This window comes from Phyllobates terribilis, unplaced genomic scaffold (assembly GCF_046119375.1).
Source record: "Phyllobates terribilis strain yellow unplaced genomic scaffold, ASM4611937v1 Scaffold_3__8_contigs__length_932513732, whole genome shotgun sequence".
Taxonomy (NCBI): Eukaryota; Metazoa; Chordata; class Amphibia; order Anura; family Dendrobatidae; genus Phyllobates; species Phyllobates terribilis.
The window spans coordinates 624,772,603-624,800,079 of NW_027362763.1; the positions used below are offsets into that span (position 1 = coordinate 624,772,603).

At 42.6% G+C, this 27,477-nt stretch overlaps 1 protein-coding gene across 1 annotated transcript in view; it reads right to left on the reverse strand.

Moving 5' to 3' along the window:
• The window catches only part of NUP133 (nucleoporin 133), a 326,459-nt gene extending 299,325 nt beyond the window's left edge, over positions 1-27,134 (reverse strand). The window contains exons 1-3 of the mRNA XM_073671535.1: positions 26,889-27,134; positions 22,500-22,618; positions 15,885-15,982 (exon numbers count right to left, since the gene is read on the reverse strand). Of these exons, the coding sequence (XP_073527636.1) occupies positions 15,885-15,982; positions 22,500-22,618; positions 26,889-27,031 (360 nt within the window). The 5' untranslated portion in view covers positions 27,032-27,134. The remainder of the gene's footprint in view (positions 1-15,884; positions 15,983-22,499; positions 22,619-26,888) is intronic.
• Positions 27,135-27,477: the final 343 nt, after the last annotated feature.

The following is a 27,477-nucleotide window of genomic DNA, read 5'->3' on the forward strand; positions in this document are numbered from 1 at the left end:
AATAGGCCAACATTTTGGATTTTAAAGTCATTTTTCACGCTGATGTTATAAAATATTCTAATTTACTGAGATAATGACTTGTGTGTTTTCATTGGCTGTAAGCCATAATCCTCAACATTAACAGAAATAAACACTTGAAATAGATCACTGTAATGACTCTATATAATACAAAAAGTGAAACTCATATTGAAGAACTGAAATAAATTTACTTTTTGATGATATATTCATTTTGTGAGATGAACCTGTATTTAAAAAATAAAAAAAAAATTAAAAAACAAAAAAACAGAATTGTCGGTTTTTGTTTATTCTGTCAACCAAAAATCGGAATACAAAACGATAAAAAAAAAAATAGCACATGTCCAAAAATGGTACCAATAAAAACGTCAACTTGTCCTGCAAAAAACAGTCAGTCACATGACTGTCGGACAAAATAAGGAAAAATTCTAGTTCTCAAAATATGGAGATGCAAAAACTAGTCGGGGGGGTGTCTTTAAGTGTGTGACAGCTGTCAATCATAAAAACCCGATACGAATTTGGCATCACTGTAAGGCTATGTGCCCACGATGCAGAAATGCTCAGGATTTTTTCCTGAGCGTTTCTGCATCTCCCTGGCAGAAAAAAATGAATGCGGATTGTACATGCGGATTGTGCACGCGGATTGTGCACGCGGATTGTGCACGCGGATTGTGCACGCGGATTGTGCACGCGGATTGTGCATGTGTTTTCCTGCCAGGGACAAGCGGAAGTGAAGCGTTCTTCACATGCATTTTCACATGCGGGTTATCAAGCGCTTTCCAAGCGATTTTAGCATCACTTGGAAAGTGCCTGACAACTTGGTCACACTATAAATCCATGCCGGTTACATGGATTTATATATAGTGTGACCGAAAGAATGGTAAAAAATAAAAAATAAATATTATACTTACCTTCTGATGGCCCCAGGTGTCCTTGTCCTGGCTTGCCGGCAGCTCGCAGCAGACTAAAAGGACCTGTCATGACGTCATTTAGTCATGCGACGGGTCACGCAACTACAGACATCAGCGGTTGCGTGACCCGTCACATGACTAAATGACGCCACCACAGGTACTTTTAGTCTACCGCGAGCTGCCGGCAAGCCAGGACGGATCGCTATGGAGACTGGGGGCCATCAGAAGTATAATGTACAGTGCCTACAAGTAGTATTCAACCCCCTGCAGATTTAGCTGGTTGACACATGCGGAATTAACTTGGCATTGTGACAATTGTACTGTAGATCAGCCTGGAAGTGGGAAATGCACTGCAGCAAATTTTTTTTTTTTAAAAAAACGTTAAAAGTTAATTCAGAGTGTCATTTATTATTCAACCCCTCAAACCACAAGAATTCTGTTTGGTCCCCCTAAAGTATTAAGAAGTAGTTCAGGCACCAAGAATAATGAGCTTTACATGTGTGGATTAAAGATCTCTTTTGCCAGCCTTTTCTGACTATTTAAGACCCTCCCCAAACTTGTGAACAGCACTCAGACATGGTCAACATGGGAAAGACAAAGGAGCATTCCAAGGCCATCAAGACTAGATCGTGGAGGGTCACAAGGCTGGCAAGGGGTACAAAACCCTTTCCAAGGAGTTGGGCCTACCTGTCTCCACTGTTGGGAGCATCATCCGTAAGTGGAAGGCTTATGGAACTACTGTTAGCCTTCCACGGCCAGGACAGCCTTTGAAAGTGTCCTCCCGTGCCGAGGCCAGGCTTGTCCGAAGAGTCAAGGCTAACCCAAGGACAACAAGGAAGGAGCTCCGGGAAGATCTCATGGCAGTGGGGACATTGGTTTCAATCAATACCATAAGTAACGTACTCCACCGCAATGGTCTCCGTTCCAGACGAGCCTGTATGGTACCTTTACTTTCAAAGCGTCATGTCAAGGCTCGTCTACAGTTTGCTCATGATCACTTGGAGGACTCTGAGACAGACTGGTTCAAGGTTCTATGGTCTGATGAGACCAAGATCGAGATCTTTGGTGCCAACCACACACGTGACGTTTGGAGACTGGATGGCACTGCATACGACCCCAAGAATACCATCCCTACAGTCAAGCATGGTGGTGGCAGCATCATGCTGTGGGGCTGTTTCTCAGCCAAGGGGCCTGGCCATCTGGTCCACATCCATGGGAAGATGGATAGCACAGCCTACCTGGAGATTTTGGCCAAGAACCTCCGCTGCTCCATCAAGGATCTTAAGATGGGTCGTAATTTCATCTTCCAACAAGACAATGACCCAAAGCACACAGCCAAGAAAACCAAGGCCTGGTTCAAGAGGGAAAAAGTCAAGGTGTTGGAGTGGCCTAGTCAGTCTCCTGACCTTAACCCAATTGAAAACTTGTGGAAGGAGCTCAAGAATAAAGTCCACATGAGACACCCAAAGAACCTAGATAACTTGGAGAAGATCTGCATGGAGGAGTGGGCCAAGATAACTCCACAGACCTGTGCCGGCCTGATCAGGTCTTATAAAAGACTATTATTAGCTGTAATTGCAAACAAGGGTTATTCCACAAAATATTAAACATAGGGGTTGTATAATAATTGACCCACACTTTTATGTTTAAAATTTAATAAAATTCAACTGAGCAACATAACTTTTTGGTTTGTAAGATTTATGCTTCTGTTCATAAAACCTACTCTCGTTTGCAGTTTGAAGGCTCTAACTTATTTGCATCTTATCAAACCAGCTAAATCTGCAGGGGGTTGAATACTACTTGTAGGCACTGTATATTAATATTTACACAGGTACCCGGGTCCGGAGGAGAGTCTCCTTTTCTCCAAACCCAGGTATCATCCGCACATTGAACCGCATGATATCCACATGTACAGATGTAGTGATGCGGATGACATGCGTTCCAATGCAAGTCAATGGCGGTGAAAAAGCCGCGATTCCGCAAAATAATTGGTAGTGCTGCGGACTTTTCCGCAATGATAATCCACAGTGGAAATTTCCGCAGCATGTGCAGAGCACACGCGGATTATCATTGAGGAACATGGCAGACCCTCTACCAAGCGTTTTTGCTGCGGAATTGCTAATTGTTAAAAAACGCATAGTGGGCACACAGCCTAAATCGCACCGACCCAGTCGTCCAATCACTTATACCGCACGAGGAAAGGCGTAAAAATTTAACACTAGGGTTAGGGGAGGGATTTTTTCAAAAGTAAATTATAAAAAAAAAAAAAAAAAAACACCACGACGACGATATGGCGACTAGTGTTGAGTGCAAGTGCTCGCTACTTGAGTTTACATAGGGTGCTCAGGTATACACTGAGTATCGCGGGTGCTCGAGTCTCCGCCCCATATGCTTCGCAGCCAAAAAAAAAAAACTTGCGGGGATTGCCTGCCATGCACGAGCGATCCCCGTATGTTTTTGGGGGGGTATTTAACAACCGTGAAACATGCGGGCGGAGACTTGAGCATCCGCAATACATGGTGAGTACCTGATGCAAACTTAGGTGGTAGAAAACACTTGCGCTCAAGACTAATGACAACATATTCAATATGATGACCTAATGTTATCAAATTCTGTGTCGTACATCTGGATTAAAAAGGTTCAATATACTCCTTGCTAAAATCCTTGAGGGGTCTAGTTTCCAGAAAGTTACCACATGAGGGGAGGGGGTTTCCACTGTTTAGGCCAGGGATGTGGAGTCGGAATAAAATGGACTGACTCCTAAAATATATAATAAATTGGGTACAGAAGTTCAATGCAGTTTGTGGGGAATATCGGAAAGTTATGAAATGTCCTATAAATGTCTGTCCTATTCCTGATCTAAGGGTCTAGACTTTTAGCTGAGATGAATCTGTGCTACAGTAAATTTATCACTTAAACATGAGCCATGTATGAGGGAGTCAGTGTCATGGAAATTGAGGAGTTGGGGGTCGGAGGTTTGGCTTACTGACTCCAAAGCCCTGGTTTAGGCACATCAGGTGCTCCCCAAACGCAACATGGCGTCCGCTAATTATTCAAGCAAATTTTACGTCCAAAAAGTCAAATGGCGCTCCTTCCCTTCAGAGCCCTGCAGTGCGCCCAAACCGTGGTTTTCCCTCACATATGGGGTATTGGCGTGCTCAGGAGAAATTGCACACCAAATGTTGGGGTACATTTTTTCCTGTCACCCTTGCTAAAATAAAAATAAAATTGGGATCCAAAGTAACATTTTTGTGAATAAAGTTAAATGTTCACTTTTTTTCTTCCACATTCCAAAACTTCCTGTGAAGCACCTTAAGGGTTAATACACTTCTTGAATGTGGTTTTGAGCATCTTGGAAGGTGGGGGCAGGTGCACTTCTTAGAATGGTGTCATTTTTGGGTATTTTCTGTCAAAACGCCCCTAAAAGTCAATTCAAATGTGATGTGGCCACTAAAAAAATCTTTTTGAAATTTGTTGTAAAAATTAGAAATCGCTGTTCAACTTTTAACCCTTATAACTTCCTAAAAAAAATAAAAAAAAAATTGTGGATCCAAAATTGTGCTGATGTAAAGTAGACATGTGGGAAATGTTATTTACTAACTATTTTGTATGACATACCTCTCTGATTTAAGGTCATGAAAATTCAAGGTTGGAAAAACGCGAAATTTTCAAAATTTTCACCACATTTCCGATTTTCACAAATAAACGCAAGTGATATCGAAGAAATTTTACCACCATAATGAAGTACAATAAGTCACGAATAAACAGTCTCAAAATCAGTGGAATCCGTTGAAACGTTCCAGAGTTATTGCCTCAAAGTGACAGTGGTCAGAATTGTAAAAATTGGTCTAGCAATTACCCCCAAGGGTGGTTTGCACGTTAAAGGGGTTAATAAGCCCTCATACTCTGCACTCATTACCTGTATTAATTGCACCTGTCCACACAATCATACTCCAACCTCTACACCATGACCAAAGAGCTGTCTAAGGACAACAAGGACAAAATTGTAGACTTGCACAAGGCTGGGATGGGCTACAGGACAACAGGCAAGCAGCTTGGTGAGAAAGCAACAACTGTTAGCACAATTATGAGAAAATAAAAAACACAATTAACTGTCAATCTCTCTCGGTCTGGGGCTCCATGCAAGATCTCGCCTCGTGGGGTAAGGATCATTCTGAGAAAGTTCAGGAATCAGCCTAGAACTACACAGGAGGAACTGGTCAATGACCTGAAGAAAGCCGAGACCAGTGTCTCAAACTTTAGTAACAAGCACATGGATTAAAATCCTGCAGGGCATGCAAAGTCCCCCTGCTTAACCCAGCACATATCCATGCCCGGCTCGTTTGAAGTTCACCAATGACCATCTTGATGATCCAGAGGAGGCATGGAAGAAGGTCATGTGGGAAGAGGAGACCAAAGGAGAACTTGTTGGTATCAACTCCACTCGCTATGTTTTGAGCACAACCCCAAGAACACCGTCCCAATCGTGAAGCAAGGTGGGGGAAACATCATACTTTGGGGTGCTTATGTATACCTGCAAGTTGGGGGGGGCAGTCCCCTATGTTTACCTGCAAGTTGGCGGAGGGGGAAGGGGGGGGGGGGGGTCATGTATACATCACAGTGGTGATCATATATACCTGGATGGGGACATGTCAGGATGGGAGGGGCATATACAGGTGGCTTCTGACAAAATTAGAATATCAAAATGTTAATTTATTTTAGTCCTTCAATACAAAAAGTGAAACTCATTACATAGTCATTACAGAGTGATCTATTTCAAGTGTTTATTTCTATTAATGTTGATGATTACGGCTTACAGCCAATGAAAACACAAAAGTCATTATCTCAGTAAATTAGAATACTTTATAACATCAGCGTGAAAAATTATTTTAACCGCTTAATGAAAGGCATTTTCAGTTTTCATTTTTTGCTCCCCTTCTTCCCAGAGTCATAGCCTTTTTATTTTTTGGTCAATATGGCTGTAAGGGCTTATTTTTTGCGGGACAAGTTGTACTTTTAAACGCCATCACTGGTTTTACCATATCGTGTTCTGGAAAACAGGAAAAAAAATTTCAAGTGAAGTTGCAAAAAAAAAAGCAATTCCACGTTTTGTTTTGGTTTTTTTCTACCACATTCACTACGAGTTAATAGACACCAAACATGTATCGGTTCTTTTTTATTTAAGTGGTGAAAAATGTTTTTAAAGCTTGTTAAAATAAAAAAATAAATAAAAAAAGACGGTGCCATTTTCTGAGATGCGTAGCATCTCCATTTTTCGGGATCTGGGGCCAAGTGAGGGATTATTTTTTTGCGTGTCGAGCTGACGCTTTTATTGATACTATTTTGGGGCAGATATGATGTTTTGATCGCCTGTTATTGCATCTTATTTCAATGCTGCGACGACCAAAAAACGTAATTCTGGCGTTTAGACTTTTTTTTCTTGTTACGCCACTTACAGATCGGATTAATTATTTTTTTGTATTGATAGATCGGGCGATTCTGTTCTGAAAGCGGCGATACCAAATATGTGTATGTGTTTTTTTTTTTATTATTTTATTTTGAATGGGGCGAAAGGGGGGTGATTTAAACTTTAATTTTTTTATTCCCTCCCCCCCCATTTTTTTCCACTTTCTGCATGCTTCTATAGTCTCCATAGGAGACTAGAAGCTGCAGTTGTCCCATCGGCTCTGTTACCCAGTGGCGATGAGCAGATCGCCTGTGTGTAGCAGAAATGCTCATGTGCTATGAACGCCGACCACAAGGTGGCGCTCATAGCAAGTGAGACATGACAACTACAGGGGTCTGCTACAGACCCCGGGTTGTCATGCCAACCCACTGGTGACACGCGATCACTGGGGTCACTGATGGGCGGAGCTAATGCCATGCTTCAGGCGCAGCGATGTTAAATGCCGCTGTCAGAGATTGACAGCAGCATTTAACTGGTTAACAGCCACGGGTGGATCGCGATTCCACCAGCGGCTGTTACGGGCACATGTCAGCTGTAAGAATCAGCTGACATGTGCCCGATTCAGTGCGGGCTCAGCGCCGAAACACTCACTGAACCGGGGGTGATGGCCTGGGGAGTACTAATATGCCCCAGGCAAGTAAGGGGGTTAAAATCCGAAACGTTGGCCTACTGAAATGTATGTTCAGTAAATGCACTCAATACTTGGTCGGGGCTCCTTTGGCATCAATTACTGCATCAATGCGGCGTGGCATGGAGGCGATCAGCCTGTGGCACTGCTGAGATGTTATGGAAGCCCAGGTTGCTTTGATAGCAGCCTTCAGCTCGTCTGCATTGTTGAGTCTGGTGTCTCTTATCTTCCTCTTGACAATAACCCCCATAGGTTATGGGGTTAAGGTCAGACGAGTTTGCTGGCCAATCAAGCACAGTGATACTGTTGTTTTTAAACCAGGTATTGGTACTTTTGGCAGTGTGGACAGGTGCCAAGTCCTGCTGGAGAATGAAATTTCCATCTCCAAAAAGCTTGTCGGCAGAGGGAAGCATCAAGTGCTCTAAAATTTCCTGGTAGACAGCTGCGCTGACTGTTTTCTTGATAAAACGCAGTGGATCTACACCAGCAGATGACATGGCTCCCCAAACCATCACTGATTGTGGAAACTTCACACTAGACCTCAAGCAGGTTGGATTGTGGCCTCTCCACTCTTCCTCCAGACTCTGGGACCTTGATTTACAAATGAAATGCAAAATTTACTTTCATCTGAAAACTACACCTTGGACCACTGAGCAACAGTCCAGGTCTTTTTCTCCTTGGCGTTGGTCATGAGTGGCTTGACACCAGGAATGCATGTAGCCCATGTCCTGGATACATCTGTGTGTGGTGGCTCTTGAAGCAATGACTCCAGCAGCAGTCCATTCATTTGAATGTCCCCCAAATTTTTTAAATGGCCTTTTCTTAATTCTTTCAAGGCTGAGGTTATCCTGGTTGCTTGTGCACCTTTTCCTACCACACTTTTTCCTTCCACTCAACTTTCCATTAATATGCTTGTATACAGCACACTGTGAACAGTCAGCTTCTTTAGCAATGACCTTTTGTGGCTTACCCTCCTTGTGGAGTGTGTCAATGACTGCCTTCTGGACATCTGTCAAGTCAGCAGTCTTCCCCATGATTGTGGAGCCTACTGAAACAGACTAAGGGACCTTTTTAAATGTTTAGGAAACCTTTGCAGGTGTTTTTTTGTTAATTATTCTAGTTTACTGAGAAAAATGACTTGAAATAGCTCACTCTGTTTGTAATAACTATAAAATGAGTTTCACTTTTTGTATTGAAGAACTGAAATTAACTTTTTGATGATATTCTAATTTAGTGAGAAGCACCTGTGCCAGGATGGGGGATATTACCCCTACAACAGTGTCAGCATCAGATCCCCCTCCCCATAAGAGTGCACAGTGACAACACTTTTTGCTTAATTTTTTTTTTCTATGTCCCTCCTCTAAAACATAGGTGCATCTTATGGTTCGGTGCGTCCTATTGTCTGAGAAATACAGCAAGTAATCAAGAGGATGTTAAAGCATTAAGATATTGTTGAATCTATACCAATATAAACCCCTATACCCCTCCACCCCCAAGCCTGTTTTCACCTTCAGGACCAGGCCAAGTTTTACAATTCTGACCACTGTCACTTTATGAGGTAATAACTCTGGAACGCTTCAACGGATCCAACAGATTCTGCCGTTTTTTTCGTGACATATTGTACTTCATGACAGTGGTAAAATTTCTTCGATATGACTTGAGTTTGTGGAAAAAAATTAAAAATCGCAAAACTGTCAAAAATGTAGCCAAATTTACAACTTTTAACTTTTCTGCCCTTACATCAGAGTCATTTCACACAAAATAGTTAATAAATAAAATTTCCCTCATGTCTACTTTACATCAGCACAATTTTGGAAACTTTTTTTGTTAGGTAGATATAAGGGTTAAAAAGTTGACCATTTTTCATTTTTAACAACAAAATTTACAAAAATTATTTGATCACATCACATTTAAAGAGACTTTGAGGGGCCTATTTGACAGAAAATAACCAAACGTGACACCATACTAAAAACCTACACCAGACAAGGTGCTCAAAACCATATTCAAGAAGTTTAACAACCCTTCAGGTGCTTCAGTGGAACTAAAGCAATGCGGAAGGAGAAAAAAAAATAAAAATAAACCCCCCACACCCCTCAAAAAATTTTTTACTTCAGACCCAATTTTTAATATTTTCACAAGGGTAACAGGAGAAAAGGGATCCCAAAATTTGTTGTGCAATTTCTCCTGAGTATGCAGATACCCCATTAAGGGGGGGGCGGGGGGGGGGTCACTGTTTGGGCGCACGGCAGGGTTCGGAAGGGAAGGAGCACAGTTTGACTTTTTGAACGTAAAATTGGTTAGAATCGAGAGCGGACGCCACATCACGTCTGGAGAGCCCCTGATGGGCATTTCCACCATTTAGGTACAAGTGCCTCATTTTGAAACTGGTCTATACAGCTTCCTGGTAAGTGAATTTTACAATGTAGTACCATGTCAGGTTAGCATACATGAGTTTTTTTAAGTCAGAAATTAAAAATTTAGTAGTCCATGGATGTGTGGTACAGTTCCAGAAGTACTGGCGCCAGCTCCTTCCTGATCTTCAAAGATTAGGGCCCTGATCACTACCTCCTGGAACTGAAGGTACGACGTACTAGTGTGACCTGCACATCATGATGGCAGTGCACAACGCTTTCGTGCTATCTGTACGATGTGCACAGTCAGATTCTTGTACTGTAAAGGATATAATGATACTCATGCTAGAGCAACTCCATTTTGTCTACTCGCTTTAAAATCATGTTATTATCACTCCTTGCATAACATACATTCTTTCTTTCTCTTCCCATAGAACTTATCTCACACTAACCTTTTCTCAAGAGAACATTTTGTCAGACACTCTGTTATCTAACTTCTTTAGGCCAGGTTCGACCTTGTAAAATTTCCATAGTGCTTCAAACTAACAATGATAATATGACCATATATGTGTTTTCCGTAATAATTGTACTAACATCAGTTAGCCAATAGTATTGTAGTATGGCTGTAGAGTTGATTGGCTATTTGATATACTCAAAACAATATAAAATGCTAAGCAAAATAAACAGGATCAGAGATTCTTTGAATCCTCCCAATACAGAACATTGTTTCCGTTTGGTTTTCTGTGGATTGCAATCAACATAATTTAATAATTTGACACTCACTTGGTCAACCGTGAAGGGTTATTGCCCTCCCTTAACAGTTGCCCTCCCTTAACAGTACCACACCTTGGCTTTTCTCATGGCACTGTACGGCTGGAGGATTTGATCAGAGAGATCAACTCCCCCAACCCATGTTCTTTTTGTACCCCAGTAAATAGTGTGGTTTTTGGACCTGTGTAGAGGTACCTCGTACAGCGCTGGGGGTGCTGACATCACCACGCATGGTGGTAAAGAAAAGGACATCTCTTTTACTTGACCACCAACATGTTGTCGCTACATTGAGCTCTGCTCTCACCCTTTGAGTAGCTGCCCAATTAGCGTCCTAGGGAGTACTCTAATTTTTAGCAGACAGTAACTTAGGCTGCGGTAGCTCGCGCTCAGAGAGGGACGCTGGTATAAGAGTCATCGATGTAGAGGCGATAACCTTGATCCAGCAGTGGTTGCACCAAATCCCACATAATTTTCCCACTCACTCCCAGGTCAGGGGGGCATTCAGGGGGTTCAATCCAAAAGTCCTTTCCTTCATAAACCCTAAACTTGTAGTTGTATCCTGAGGTACTGTCACAGTTTGTAGAGCTTAATTCCATACTGGGCAGGTATTAACGGAATTTGTGTCTCCCCTTGAAATAGATTAGGGACTCATCCATGCAGATGTCCCTTTGGAGCATGTACACCTCAGAAATCTTGCTGAAGTGATCAATGACCGGCCGAACTTTTCAAAAATGGTCAAAGTTGGCGTCACCTGAGGGAGGACACCGTGCATTAAAGCTAAATTGCGGACGGCCTCAAAACGTTTACAGGTCATGGCCATGCGGAACACTGGAATGTTGTATAGAACATCAACACTCCAATATTGCCGAAGATCTGTCTTCAACATCTCCATGTGAAGGACCAATCACCAAAACGTCATTACTACTGCCTTTACAGGAGTCCAGTTAGAAAATGATGAAGGGCAGTTTTGTGTCAAAAACTGCTGGGAATACAAATTTGTTTGGGTCACCACAAGGTTTAAAAAAAAACTTGAGAGCATAAGGATGTGTGCCCACGATGCGGATTTAATGCATTTCCGCTGCGGAAACGCATTAAAATCACTTGTAAAGAAGTCTGCCATGTTTCCCAATGATAATCCACATGTGCTGTGCACATGCTGTGAAAATTTCCGCTGCGGAAAAATCCGCAGCACAACCAATATGGGTGCGATTTTGCGGCAAAATCGCGCCCATAGACTTGCATTGAACCGAATATCACATGGTCATAAGAATTCAGACCCTTTGCTCAGTATTGAGTGGAAGCACCCTTTTGAGCTAGTACAGCCATGAGTCTTCTTGGAAATTATGCAACAAATTTTTCACACTTGGATTTGGGGATCCTCTGCCATTCTTCCTTGCAGATCCTCTCCAGTTCCGTCAGGTTGGATGGTGAACGTTGGTGGACAGCAATTTTCAGGTCTCTCCAGAGATGTTCAATTGGGTTTAGGTCAGGGCTCTGGCTGGGACAGTCAAGAATGGTCACAGAGTTGTACTGAAACCACTCTTGTTATTTTAGCTGTGTACTTAGGGTCATTGTCTTATTGGAAGGTGAACCTTCGGCCAAGTCTGAGGTCCAGAGCATTCTGGAAGAGGTTTTCAGCCAGGATATCTCTGTACTTGGCCACATTCATGTTTCCTTCAATTGCAACCAGTCGTCCTGTCCCTGCAGCTGAAAAAACACCCCCACAGCATGATGCTGCCACCACCATGTTTCACTGTTGGGATTGTATGGGCAGGTGATGAGCAGTGCCTGGTTTTCTCCACACATATCACTTAGAATTATCACCAAAAAGGTTCTATCTTCGTCTCATCAGACCAGAGAATCTTATTTCTCATAGTCTGGGAGGTCCTTCATGTGTATTTGAGCAAACTCTATGCGGGCTTTCATATGTCTGGCACTGAGGAGAAGCTTTCGTCGGGCCACTCTGCCATAAAGGCCCAACTGGTGGAGGGCTGCAGTGATGTTCCACAAAGTAAACTTTTCTCCCATCTCCCCACTGCATCTCTGGAGCTCAGCCACAGTGATCTTTGGGTTCTTCTTTACCTCTTTCAGCATTGCTCAGTTTGGCTGGACAGGTCTAGGAAGACTTCTGGTGGTCCCAAACGTCTTCCATTTAAGGATTATGGAGGCCACTGTGCTCTTAGGAACCTTGAGTACTGCAGAAATTCTTTTGTAACCATGGCCAGATCTGTGCCTTGCCACAATTCTGTCTATGAGCTGCTTGGGTAGTTCGTTTTGAGCTCATGATTCTCATTTGGTCTGACATGCACCATCAGCTGTGAGGTCTTATATAGACAGGTGTGTGCCTTTCCAAATCAAGTCCTATCAATTTAATTAAACATAGCTGGACTCCAATGAAGGAGTAGAACCATCTCAAGGAGGATCACAAGGAAATGGACAGCATGTGACTTAAATATGAGTGTCTGAGCACTTATGACCATGTGATATTTCAGTTTTTCTTAAATAAGTTTGCAAAAATTTCTACATTTCTGTTTTTTTCAGTCAAGATGTAGTGCAGAGTGCACTTTAATGAGAAAAAAAATATGAAATTTTTAGAATTTACTAAAATGACTGCAATGAAACAAAGAGTGAAAAATGTAAAGGAGTCTGAATACTTTCCGTACCCACTGTATATATCTATACATGCGGATTTGCTGAGGTACAATGCGCGGATGGTACCTGGGTCGGGAGAAGAGGAGACTGCTACTCTTCTCATGTGACCCGGGTACCATCGTACCCGCAAGTTAAAAAAAGAGGAAAAAAAAAAAAATAAATAAATTATTCATACTCACCTCTCCGGCAGCCCCCTATCTCCTCCCGGCGGCGATCCTTTCTCCTCGGCGGCCCGCGGTGTACTGCCAGGACAGCGGTGACGTAATTTATCAGCTGATGGTCACGCGACCATCACCTGACCGCTGAAGTCACCGATCAGCTGATGGTCACGTGACCATCAGCTGATAAATGACGTCACCGCAGGTCCTGGAAGTACACCGGGGGCCGCCAAGGAGAGGGGATCGCCACCAGGAGCCGCTGTAGAGGTGAGTAAAAGGTTATTTTTTACTACAGATGCACCATTTGAAAGCAGAATTCTCCTCATAGGTTGGCCACACAATATAAATCCATGCCAGTTGTCAATGGGCTTATACTTAAAGCGAAACTGTCATGTCCTGTTAACTATGTAAACTGCCCCCATTGTGTTGTTAGTAATGAAATGTGCATCACTAACCTGCTTTTTTCAATAAAATTGGCATTATAGAATCATGATATTAACATTTTATACACTTATATCTTACCTGCTCGTTTAGTCATAGGGGTGTGATCCTCGCATTCAGTCAGGGCTGGCGCCGCCTATGCATTTGAATTCTGCTCCCGGCTAGCGCTGAAGTATGGGGAGCTTGCGCAGTATGACATGGCCAGTCAGCAAAGCATGCAGCGCTGGGAGCCGCGCATGCTCTGCAAAGAGCGGCTCCCCGCACACAGGGAAGCTGGGAACTTCACTGCGCACGCCTGGGGAGCCACTCTTTACACGAGCAGGTAGGATATAAGTATATAAAATGTTATAGAACCATGATATTAACGCCAATTTTAATGAAAAGAGCATGTTAGTGATGCACATTTTATCACTAACACCGCAATGGGGGTAGTTTACATAGTAGACCGGACAGGTTCCCTTTAAAAAAAAATTTTAAAATCTGTCAAATTTAAATTCTTGAACTCCGATCTGTTCAGCCTGTGGTCTAAAAGTGCAGGGTCTATGTTTTCCACATAAAAAAAAAAACTTATGTGTTTTTTAGATATTGGGATGGTGGGAGGGATGCTTCAGCTGCATCTTCACACGACAAACTGCTGACTGGACCGTGAGACGAGCTTTATAAACACTCATCCTCCCGCTCAGACTGCTCCCCACCAATCCAGACACATCTCCCAGATCTGCCCAGTAACGGAGACAACCTGAGTAGATCCTAAAAAGGTGAGTATCCCAAGCATACCCCAGAAGGGGCGTGGAATATAGCAATAATTACAGTAAAAAGGAATAAATGAATAAATATCTGAAGGGGAAAATTAAGGGGTTAATACTGACAGAAGGGAAGTATTTTAAAGCTTGATTATTTAACTACTATACTCTGTTTAAAAATGGACATGGTAATTAGTGCTGAGCGAGTATGTCCTATTAACCCTTTCGGCGAGTACAGTCGCAAATCATGCACACGGGAGTGATTCAACCATATCACCGAGCAGCTATAAATACTCGGAGCTCGGCTCGAACATACTCGCCGAAAGGGTTAATAGAACAGACTCACTCAATGTAATAAAAAAATAAATTAAAAAAAAGACTGATACTCGTATATTTAAATATTTAATATTGTTTCTTTTACTTTAGTATTAAACATATGATTAGGATGAGACTGTATTTAGAAAATCACACTTAAAAATATGATCCTACAGAGTTCCCAACTTTTTTTCAAAATTGTACATCAAAACATCAACATAATCTTGTGACATATCAAATTAGAGCCTGTACCGTGCCAAACAAAACGGTGCCTCTCTCATCTCTATCTTATTTCTAACCCGAGAAATTTTTTTTTAGAATATATCAAAATTTAGACTTTCAAAAGTTTATAAATCTATTAAAAAAAAAAAGAATTGAGCAGTGAAGATTAAAAAAAAAAAGGCAAAACTATTTTTTTAAATTCATGACCCCACAGTATATTTTTACTGTTCCTAATCTAGTCCTATCAATCAGTGATGTTAGTCACAGACCAGCGCTCGACATCTTTAGGACGCACACATGCATGTGGTGCAAAAAAAGGATATAAAAAAAAAAAAAAAATAGGCCGGGAAAAAAAAGTAATTGCCAATAGCGAGAATGGGTGCTAATCAGTGGTGTGCTTTTGATCTGAGGCTGTAGGCCACGCACACAGAGTTCTGCAGAGGGAGGGAGGGTAGGAAGAAAAAAAAAAAAAGTATTGGAAAACAGCGAGCACGGACGTTGCATAACTGGTCAACACTTGTCGGCTGCAGGATGTACAAAAAAAAAAGGGAGCGATCAATTACTGATCAGTGTCTGTCTGCAGAAGTGTAGGTGGGAAAGAGGGTGGAAAAAAGTTTAAAAAAAAAAGGGGGTGGATTAGGAACACCTTCTTCAGCAGCGGGAGCATGAACACCATGCACAGGCTTCAAAAAGTATGTGGCACCAAAGGCCCAGCACGGTGCAAAGAACGACACCTTGACTGCCCTGTACAAATCCACAGCTAGAATGAGGAAGCACAGAGCGATCACTGCGAGGTCAGATGTCATCTGTGTGCTCTGATTGCCTGAAACACTGAGAAATGCTGCGATTGGTTGTTCAGAATTAAACAGCCAATCGCAGCGACTGTAGTTATTGGGAAGGAGGGCGTCGCTCCCCCCCAGGAACGCGACTCCATGTGCCCTGCTGCAAGATGGTGCCGGAACTTTAATGCGATAATCGCGACTGAGGCCGCAGTAAAGACATGTAGTATCCATACGTCCAAGGTCGTTATGTACCAGTCAACCTGGACGTATGGATACACCCAAGGTCTTTAAAGGGGAAAGGCTTAAGAGAAAGAAAAAAAAAATACTCAAAGCCTCAATACAACTCCTTCAATGAAGGGAAGAAAAAAATTCAATATTACAGCTCCACGAATGCCATCAGGCAAAAGAAAGCTGTAACCAGGTCTTACCTTTCCAGATGAAGATTGGCTAATTTTCCAGATTAAAATCCGATCATTGCAGACTAACCAGGCCCATCCAAGTTCGTGAACCTTCGCCATTAAAGAGTCTTTAACCGGTGAGAAAAAAAAAGAAAGCATCATTAAACAAGAATATACAAGTGCAGGTACTGACTGGCTGTCTAGTAGCATCTCAGGTGGCTATATATATTATATTTCTGGTACACTGTGTATTCTGTATGGGACCCTGAAAAGTCTCCTGTTCTCTACACAAAGCAGTTTGCCAGCAGCTTTTTCGGACTTTTATATGTCTGGCATAAGTTAGAACTGGTCACTTTGTTCTTTAATTCTATGTGACAGGAGGCATTGTTGAATATCTATTTGCCTGCAAGAATCCAAAAGGGATGTTCCCAAGGTCAGGAGCCGCTGCGGGTTTGATGCTGCGTGTTAAGCGGTGTCAAACCTGCAGCAGCCAGATGTTACAGAATAGTGGATGGGATAAAGTATGCTGCGTCCAAAGTGCTGTCTGTCCGGATCGTGTGCACATAGCCTAAGGGTATATTCACATGATGCATTTTTGCAGCGTTCTTTTCTGCACCTAAAACAAAAGTGGTGGCAGTAAAAAGGCTGCATACACTACGTATGTTTTTTTACTTTAGAGTATTTTACCACGCAAAACGCAGCAAAACCGCTGAAAGAATTTACATGCTGCAGGTTTCAAAGATGTCCAGCAGCTCAAAAAAAAAATAAAGTTTTTAAAACCAATTCAATTTGCTGGTACTCTAGAAATCAAGCATTTTTTCCCACAGGAAAAAAAAACAAAAATCAAACATCAAAATCATGTGTGAACATACCTTTAAAATTCAATAGCTTTTTTTTTCCCATACAGAAATACATAAAAACAAAAAACTCACATGCAAAAAGTGATTGATTTCATTTAAAACTATAAAATAAGTAATCAAACCTTCATACAGCTATATATGTAATTTAAAAAAGTTATGGCTCTTGGAAGAAAAGAAACTAAATACCTAAAACAAAAATTGGCTTGGTGCATAAGGGGTTAAATGTGTACAAATATATTATTAGTCTACATTCACACATCCATGTGAATTATTTTTTTTTTTTAAACAACCATGAATACATTTAGAAAGCTTATACCCTCTAGAGATGGATAAAGATACATAAAAAAAAAAAAAAAAAAAAAAATCTGACTACATCGGCCCCTTAAAAGATAATCATAGCAAGATAATTATTGGGAACAAAGCAGGCTTAGGTATTAATCATGCACTTTTCACCCGTGTTCACCAATCAACTGTCAGGTATCATTCAGCAAGGCAGAAATCAAATATTGGGTGGTTAAATTACTAAATGAACACAAGAAGTACGCCTGCATCGGAGCAAATTAAATATTGCCAAAGCCCCCAGGCCAGTTGGCATTTATCAATGGATAGAGGGAGTTGAGACAAGTAATTGACAAACCACTGTACCACATTTTCTTAGACTCTCTTGTAACAGGGTCATTGCTGTAAGATTGGAGGATGGAATCACTGCTGCAACTGTTCCACCCGAGAACAGTATAAGCGCTGATCAGCTGCAGCACTCACATGACATGTGAGTGGTGGCCGTTCACAGGCATCACGTGACCCCCGGCTGCAGCCGGCTACGACATCTGCTGACGTCACCACAAGTCCAGGCTGCAGCCAGGGGTCCTTCTTCCGTGTTCCACCGGTGGCTGCTGGGTTGTGGGTGAGGTTATTCCCCGCATCACACCCGGCATCCACCGCGTGCTCTCCCTGTCCCCATTCATTGGAGAAAGCGCACAGTTGATGCTGGGTGTGACGTGAGTAATAACCCCACCCACAAACCAGCAGCCACAGCGGGGACCCCAGCGCTGAGTCACACCGGGTGGGTCACGTACAGCCTGTGAGCAGTCAGTGATAGAGCGGCTCACAGGCATTAACAGCACCAGGAGGGAATTAGAAAGAAGCTTCTATTTATCATTAAAACACATTGGCATATTTATAAAAGTACCGGACAACCCTTTTAAGGAATCCTCATGTGTTGAGGCTGTCTAACAGCCGCAAATCATGCAGACGCTGGGACTGGAACATGATATACATGTACGGGTAGGCCAAAGATACTCGGATAACACCCGAGCAAGCTCGGTTAACCCCTTATCCGAGCACCTTCGTTCATCACTAGACATGACCTATTGGAAAGCGGATGTGAAATGGATGCGGTCTAACTCATGAACCTCTGTGCTGAAGCTGCTCCACAATCTGGCATCACTAAGTGGACCTAAGTTAGCCAACTAATAAATGGTTTAAAGTTAGACTAGAAAGTCTTAAAATGAATTAACTTCTCAGTGGCTCATGCCGATTGATAAATTCAGCACACCTTTAGGCTTAATGCCCACGATGCAGAGAAGAAGCAGAAATTTTCCTGAGCAATTCTGCATCTCCTTGGCAGAAAAACGCATGCAGTTTTTACATGCGTTTTTCCAATGCATTGTATAGGCAAATACGCATGCAGAAACGCACAAGAATTGGTCATGGCCATATTTTTTCTGCGAGTAAAATCCATGCAGAAAAAATCCTGACCATGTGCACAGAACTTGCAGAATGTCATAGGAAGGCATGGGATAAGGTATGCAATGCGCTGCAAATCTGTGCTAAAAAATGCACCAAAAATGCATCAAGGGCACACAGCCTTACACTATCTAGTCTAGGTTAATACTGTCTAAACATTAGAGAGATTTAGTAAATCAGTAGAAGTATACACTCAGTCTATATACTTGCTGTGTGTTGGAGCTCTATGTTTTACAATGAACGCTGCAGTATTTCAGAGAACACATACTTTGAATGAAAAAAAATAAGCGGGACCATCTGTCTCATGACTAGTCCGAAGCGTTTTTTCCCCACCCCACAGATTAATTAGGCAAGACCTATCAATTTAAGGCACCGGATTTGAGATATCAGCCTGGGACTGGTCATCCAAGGAGCCCATCCTAAAATTCTAGGGCTATGTGCACACGGCATCGTTTAGATGCTGATGCAGCCACCGAATACTCCCACGCAAAGCTACTTCAGTTAAGCACTAGTGGTAGTTAATGTGAAGCGGCTAGGTCAGTGGTCTTGCTTTTTTTGCTTCTGTATTGTGAAGCACAGTAGACAGCTTCCCAGCCGTAGCAGCCTAAGGCTATGTGCCCACGATGCAGAAATGCTCCAGATTTTTTTCTGACCTTTTCTGCATCCCCCTGGCAGAAAAAAACGCATGCGGATTGTACATGCGGATTGCACATGTGTTTTTCCTGACCGGGACATGCGGATGTGAAGCGTTCTTCACATGCATTTTCACATGCGGGTTGACAAGCGCTTTCCAAGCGATTTTAGCATCACTTGGAAAGTGCCTGTCAACTTGGTCACACTATATAAATCCATGCAACCGGCATGGATTTATATAGTGTGACGGTAAAGAATGGTAAAAAATAAAAAAATAAATCTATACTTACCTTCTGATGGCCCCCGGAGTCTTTATTCTCTCCGTCCTGGCTTGCCGGCAGCTCGCGGTACACTGCACTGAAGACCTGCTGACACATAACTATGAAGTCAACGCAGGTCCTTCAGTCCAACGCGAGCTGCCGGCAAGGGAGGACAAGTGCAGAAGGTAAATGATATTTTTTATTTTATTCTTTTTTTTACAGGTTCTATGGTACCCGGGTCCGGAGGAGAGTCTCCTGTCCTCCACACCTGGGTACCATCCGAACATTGAAACGTTTAGATTCCGCATGTGCAGATGCAGTGATGCGTAATCCATGCGTTTCAATGCAAGTCAATGGCGGCGAAAACGCAGTGCTTCCGCAAAATAATTGGTAGTGCTGCGTTTTTTTCCGCAATGATAACCCGCAGCGGAAATTTCTGCAGTATGTGCAGAGCACAAGCGGATTATCATTGGGGAACATGGCAGGCCTTCTACCATGAGTTTTTTTTTTTTTTAAGCGTTTCTGCAGCGTTTTTGCCTCTGCGAAAACGCTTAAAAACACATTGTGGGCACATAGCCTATTTCAGATGAGGCCTGACCAAGGAGGAATAGACAGGGATAATTACTTCACGTGATCTAGACTATGCTTCTCTTAATACACCCTAGAATTGTTTGCTTTTTTTTTCAGCTGCGTCACTTTTGACTCATGTGCAGTCTGTGATCTATTAGTATTCCCAAGTCTTTTTCACACGTGCTGTTGCTTAATTCTATTCCTCCCATTCTGTAGATGTAATTTACTTTTTTCCTCTCTCAGATGTAGAATCTCACATTTCTCCCTGTTAAATACCATTCTTAAGCCCCCGTCTCACATAGAGAGATCGCTGCTGTGTCACGATTTTGGTGACGCAACAGCGACCTCACCAGCGATGTCGCTATGTGTGACACTTTGCAGCGATCAGGCCCCTGCTGTGAGGTCGCTGATCGCTGCAAAGTGTCCTGGACCATTTTTTGGTCGTTGCTCTCCCGCTGGTCAGCACACATCGCTGTGTGTGACCAGTGGGAGCAGCGATCAGGCTGGTAACTATGGTAAACATCGGGTTACTAGGAGCACACGCACACCTAGTAACCCGCTGTTTATCATGGTTACGAGCCTGCTAAAGTGAGCGGTAACCTCCCGCTCACTGTAGCAGAGTGGTAACCATGATAAACAGCGGGTTACTAGGTGCGCGTGTGCCCCTAGTAACCCGATGTTTACCATAGTTACCAGCCTGCTCCTGATGGCTCGTAACCAGGACATCGTGGAAAGATTCTTTCCACGATGTCGCTGCTCCCCTGATCGTTGGTGAGCCTGCCTGTGTGACAGCTCACCAGCGACCACATAGCGACGCACCAGCGATCCCAGCCAGGTCACATCGTTGTCAGGATTGTTGCAGCGTCGCTAAGTGTGACGGGGCCTTTAGAGTTGCTGCCCATTGTTAAAGCTTGTCTAGATGATTTTGAACTCTTTCTCTGTCTTCTCTAGTGTTCACTATTCCTCCTAGCATTGCAAAGTCTGCAAATTTTGATTAACTTACCTTCAGTTCCCTTATCTATATCAGTTATAGAAATGTTGAACAACATTGAAGCCAGGACAGAGCAATGCGGTACCACACTTGAAACACTCTTCCAATTGAATGTGCAACCATTTATTAGCACTCTGAGTACGATCACTGAGCCAGTTATGAATCCACCAAACTGTAGCCTTGTCAATCCCATACTTATTTTTTTAAATAAGAATAATATGAGATACTTTATCAAATGTTTTGCTGAAGTCGAGATATAGTACATCACAGCATTTCCATGATCCACCCAGTCAGTGATTCCATCATAGAACGAAATTAGATTAGCCTGGAATAACTTGTTTGCTACATACCCATGCTGGCTCTGGTTAATTACTGTACTCTTATCCAAGTACTTACATACATGCTTTTAAATAATTTGTTCAAAGATCTTTCCTGGTATAGATGTAAGGCTCACTGGCCTGTAATTTCCTGGCTTCTTTACTTTTTTGAAGATAGTCTTTAATTTTCTGAAACTTCTCATGTTCTCCAAGATTCTTCTAAGATTCTGGTTAGTGGTTCTGCAATTTCCTATGCCATTTCTTTTAGTACCCTAGGATGTAATTCATCTGAACTAGATTTAAAATTCAATTAAATTAGCTAATTGTTCCGTCACCATCTCTGTTTATAGATGATGTGGATTCTTTTATTCCTTCAATAGCACCGTGAAGATCAGTTGATGGTACAATTGCTTTCTTAGAGAACACAAAAGGCAAAATAGAAATTTAAAAGTTCATTCCTCTCAACATAATTTTTGACCACTTCACCCTTTCCTGTAAAAATCCTACATCTTTGACTTTTCTTTTGCCATATCCCCAAAATACTTTCTTTTTATTGCTATTGGTCTCCCTTCATTACTAGCTATAAGCAATCTCTGCAGACAGCATTATATTTTTCTTTCGATATGCCCCGGATTCCATTTAATAAAGAAATTATTATTAAGTACTGTCTTTAACTCTTCCTTCTTTTTGGGATGGTTACTGATTGTGCACTGAGAATTTCATTTAGCAAAATCTCCCATCCTTCCTGGACATTTTTGTCCTTTTTATTTCTATTCTCAGAGATCCTTTTCAAGGAGACACTCTTTAGCCACTTCAGCGGTTTGCTGAAAACTTTCATTTTGAATAGAATGGGGATATTTTTTTATGAAAGAGTACTGATCAGTAGAACTAAACAAGAGACTTAAAGGGGTATTACCATCTCTAAGATCGTATCCCAATGTGTACTAGGTGTAATCAATATTAGCAAATACCTCTAATTGGAAATGTTGTATAGTTATTCAGATTCACTACGTCGCTTACATCATGTAGAGCATTGCAGTAGCTTAGGTATCCATGGTTACGACAACTAACAGTCATTATAGGAGTGGTCATAAGCATGGATACCTAAGCTACTGCAATGAGCTATATGAGGTAAGCGACACAGCGAATCAGGAGAATTGTACTACATTTCTAATTGGAGGTATTCGCTAATATTAATATTACACCTACTACAAATCGGAATTCAATCATGTAGATGGGAATACTCCTTTAACTATGCAATCAATTACCTTGAGCACTTGTCAAAGCCTCCATGACTTTAACTGGTAGAGTAGAGCCAATTAACTTAACATTGTAATTGACAGTTTCGACAGCACATGGATGAAGAACAACTCTGGAAGGGGTTGCCCTAAAAAAAAAAAAAAATACAAACAAACAATGAACCCAAAATATTAAATTACATTCTATGCACACTATTTTTAATACGCAAGCTATACGGGTGGTTTCATATTGTGTTCTGTGTCCATGTGGGGGAATACTTTCGAAACGTCCCATAAAAGGGGGTCTGGACGTATGCGCCGGCGGAGCCATAGACCGTAATGGTGACGACCGAGCAAACGTGCACCATTCCGGGGAGTGTGCGCCGACTGGAGGCGGACACCCAGACGCAGTCTACTACGCCTGAATGTCTGCCTCCAGTCGGCGTACACTCCCGAAAATGCACGGCAGAGCGAACGTGCGCTCTTTCTGTATCATTACAGTCTATGGCCCCGCCAGCGCATATACCCAGACCCAGTTTTGTGGGGGATTTTCGGAAGTATGCCCTGACAGGGACACAGAACAATGTGAAAGCACCCTAACCCTGTATAAAGAAATGCGGTACAATTAAAAAGGTTTTCCAGTACTAATTTAAGCCCCTGTCATATGTTCTAACTCTTCCTATCAGTTCTATAACATACTATTAGTTGCACTGCTCCTAAGCTCATCTAGTCCTCTACTGTGTTTCTGGCTCTACTACTTACAATCTGGAAACTGGATTTGGACGAACTGAGAAGAGCACATCATTGGTGGCGGCGGGACTACGTCTGTGACAGCAGTTTGAGCATGCATGCTCAGATCAGGTTTCACTCTGCTCCTCTACCTGTATCCTGCCAATGCTTTGCAGTGCCATTACTTCAGCTGGCAAGCCCTGTGATTTGCTTTCTAATAACAGGCATTACATCGCAGTACTTATCAGCTGAAGGCACGGCACTCCAAAGCATCAGCAGGATGCACACAGAGGAGAGTGACGTCAGATCGAAACATGCATGCTCAGACTGCTGACACTCACTGAGAGGCATCCCCGCAGCCGCCAATGACGTGCACTGCTCACTTTATCCGATTTCGGCTTACAGACTGGAAGTAGAGCCAGAACAACAACAGAAGACTAGATGACCCAAAGCGATAGAGCAGGGTGGGTAATAGGAGTTAGCAAAAAGAAGTGCAATTCCACAATTATTTATTTTTTATCTACCATGTTCACTAAAAGCTAAAACTGATCGAGTACGCAGATACCAAACATATATAGCTTCTTTTTCATTAAACCCCTTTACCCCCGAGGGTGGTTTGGACGTTAATGACCAGGCCAATTTTTACAATTATGACCACTGTCACTTTATGAGGTAATTACTCTGGAACGCTTCAACGGATCCCGCTGATTTTTTCGTGACATATTGTACTTCACGATAGTGGTAACATTTCTTCGATATCACTTACATTTGTTGAAAAAAAAAAAAAAGCAAATTTGATGAAAATTTTGCAATTTTCAAAATTTTAATTTTCATGCCCTTAAATCAGAGAGATGTCACACAAAATAGTTAATAAATAACATTTCCCACAAGTCTACTTTACATCAGCACAATTTTGGAACTTATAAGGGTTAAAAGTTAATTTTTTTTTATTTTTTTTTTTTGATCACATCAAATTTTAAGTCACTTTGAAGGGTCTACATGACAGAAAATACCCAAAAGTGACACCATTCTAAAAACTGCACCCCTCAAGGTGCTCAAAACCACATTCAAGAAGCTTATTAACCCTTCAGGTGCTTCACAGGAATTTTTGGAATCGGGAAGAACACAATGAACATTTAACTTATTTACTTTTATTTATTTTTTTCACAATTTTTTTTTTAAATTTTCTTAAGGGTACCAGGAAAAAATGGACCCCACAATTTCTTGTGCAATTTCTCCTGAGCACAGCGATACCCCATATGTGGGGAAAATACAGTGTTTGGGAGCACGGCAGGGTTCAGAAGGGGAGGAGCACTGTGTGACTTTTTGAACGCAAAATTGTCTGGAATCGAGAGCGTATGCCATGTCGCATTTATAGAGCCCCTGATGCACCTAAACAGTAGAAACCCGCCCATAAGTGACCCATTTTGGAAACTAGACCCCTCAAGGATTTTATCAAGGGGATAGTGAACACTTTGAGCCCAGAGGTACAACACAGAATTTGATAATATTAGGTCATCATATTGAATAAGTTGTCATTAGTTTTGAGTTTGCATCGGGTACTCAGGTATGCACCATGTATTGCGCGTGCTCGAGTGACATTCTCGAGTCCCCGCCCGCATATTTCACAATTGTTAGACACCCAAAAAAAAACATGCGGGGATTGATCGTGCATGACAGGCAATCCCTGCATGTTTTTTTGGCTGCATAACAGCCGCAAAATATATGGAGCGGAGACTCGAGCATGTCACTTGAGCACCCGTGATACTCCGTGCATACCCGAGCACCCGATGCAAACTCAAGTAGCGGGCACTTGCCCTCAACACTAGTCGCCATATTGTTTTTGTCTTTACTTTTGAAAACATCCCAACACAACCCTAACACTAGAGTTTATTTTTTACGCCGCTCCTCGTGCGGTATAAGCGATTAGATTACTTTATTCTTCAGGTCGGTGCGATTACAGCGATACCAGATTCATATCGGGTTTTTACGTTTGGCAGCTGTCACACACTAAAAAACGTTTTGTTTTTTTGTTTTTTTGCAAAGACTAGTTTTTGCCATCATTTTTCCATATTTCGGCCAACAGTCATGTGACAGCTTGTTTTTTGCGGGACAAGTTGACGTTTTTATTGATACCATTTTCGGGCATGTAACATTTTTCGAACGCTTTCTATTCCAATTTTTGGGAGGCAGAATTAACTTAAAAAAAAAAAGTAAAATCAATTCCTGAATTATTATTTTAATGCCGTTCTGCGTGTGGTAAAATTGATAAGAAAGGGTTATTCTTCGGGTCAGTACGCTTACATCGATACTATATCTTTTTTTATGTTTTGGAGCTTTTACACAAGAAAAACTATTTTATAGAGAAAAAAAAAATTGCATTGCTTTATTCTGAGAGCTATAACTTTTTATTTTTCAGCTAATGGAGCTGTATGGCAGCTTGTTTTTTGCGGGACAAGATGACGGTTTCAGCCTGTGTGTGGGCACGATCGCCTGTGCCTAATAGTATGTACCTTGTCCATAAGTACTAGGGCACAGGGACATACTATTACTGACATTGTCAGTAAGGGGTTAAGTAGTGAAAAAATGTTGACATTTGTAAGAAAAAAAAATTGCTTGTGTCACCATTTTCTGAGATCTAGGTGAGGGCTTATTTTCCGGGGCCTGAGCGAATGTTTTTATTGATGCCATTTGTGGTAGACTATTGCAATGTTGTGGCAGCAAAAAAAAATGTGATTCTGACGTTGTGATTTTTTTTCTTGTAATGCCGTTTAACGATCTGATTAATTTACTTTATATTTGGATAGATTGGACATTTTTGAACGCAGCGATACCAAATGTGTCTTTCAATTGTTTTATTTTCAATGAGGCAAAAGTGGGGGTGATTTGAGCTCATGTTTTGTGAAACTTTTCTTTTACATTTTACTGGCTTCAATAGTCTCCTTAGGAGCCTTGAAGCTGTGATCAGCAGATCGGCTGTTACACAGAGCTGTGCTTCACTCCTGCTATGTGTAGCAGAAATCACAACCTATTATGAATGCTGGCCATGGGCAATGGCACAACGGCAGGCCCCCTGGCTGTCATGACAACCCATTGGCATCACGTGACAGGGGCGCAGATGGGCAGGACTTGTGATGTGCTCTGCCCAGCGGGTGATAAATGCTGCGGTCAGTGATTGACAGCAGCATTTAACTGGTTAATAGTGGACACACAGATAGGGATGCCTCTCAGCAAATTCAGGTCACTGCACCCCGGCACAAACGGGTTCTGGGCACCACAGCTGGAATCAGAGTAGGCAGTGAATGTTCACAAGATTTGAATAAGTATCTGGTATTTTTAAAGGATTAACTGACTTCGGGGCACAGGTCTCACACCAGCATTACAGATAGGGATGGCCCCTACCAACACTCATGAAATCTGTGAAAAATGACTGCCCACTCACTGATGCCAGCTCCGATGCCCAGGACCCATTGGGGCCAGGCTGGAGACTTCCCTAGCTGTCTGCAGGGTGAGATGAGTGGCCCATTCAAGCCTTCTGCTCAGTGCCCACCTCAGCTGCATTGTTTATTATTGGGATCATTTCTGCTTGGAAGATATCGCGAATAAGACACCATCTTCAGCATGGTGCCAGCAGCGGGTAACACGCTCCTGTGCCAGGCTGCTGCCCCGGCTCCCTCCGCTGCCACTCACCGCGCGCCACTGCCTGCCAGCCTCAGTCCAGTGGAGGGCGAAGCACTGCCGGGGGGGCCAAGGCTCTTCCTCCCAGCGGGCACACGAACTCCTGGGGGTCGCCGGGCTGTGGCCAAGGCCTGAGCTCGGGGAGAAGGGAACATGGTGATCCGCAGTCTAATCAAGGCTCCCGCCTCAGCACACGCTGGAACGGAGGTGATTTTTTTCAGAGAATTATGTCACCGGAAGGGGCGGGGCCTCCCTCAGTCCAGGGCGGGGGCTCCCTCAGTCCAGTGACAGTGACGAGTCTGAAGACGCGGTAGCAGGAGGCGGCGGTCAATGGTGGTTCTCACATTATCCACTCCAGTCCTTCAGTGCTGAGTCATCTACATCAGAGGTGATTGTGCTCCTCACTGTAAGGCTATGTGCACACGATGCAGAAATGAAGCAGAAAATTTCTGCTTCATTTCTGCAAGTCCTCTCCCGGAAAAACGCTTGTGGATTGTACATGCGGATTGCACATGCGTTTTACCTGCGGATGTGAAGCGTTCTTCACATGCATTTCCGCATGCGGGTTGACAAGCGATTTTAGCATCACTTTGAAAGTGCT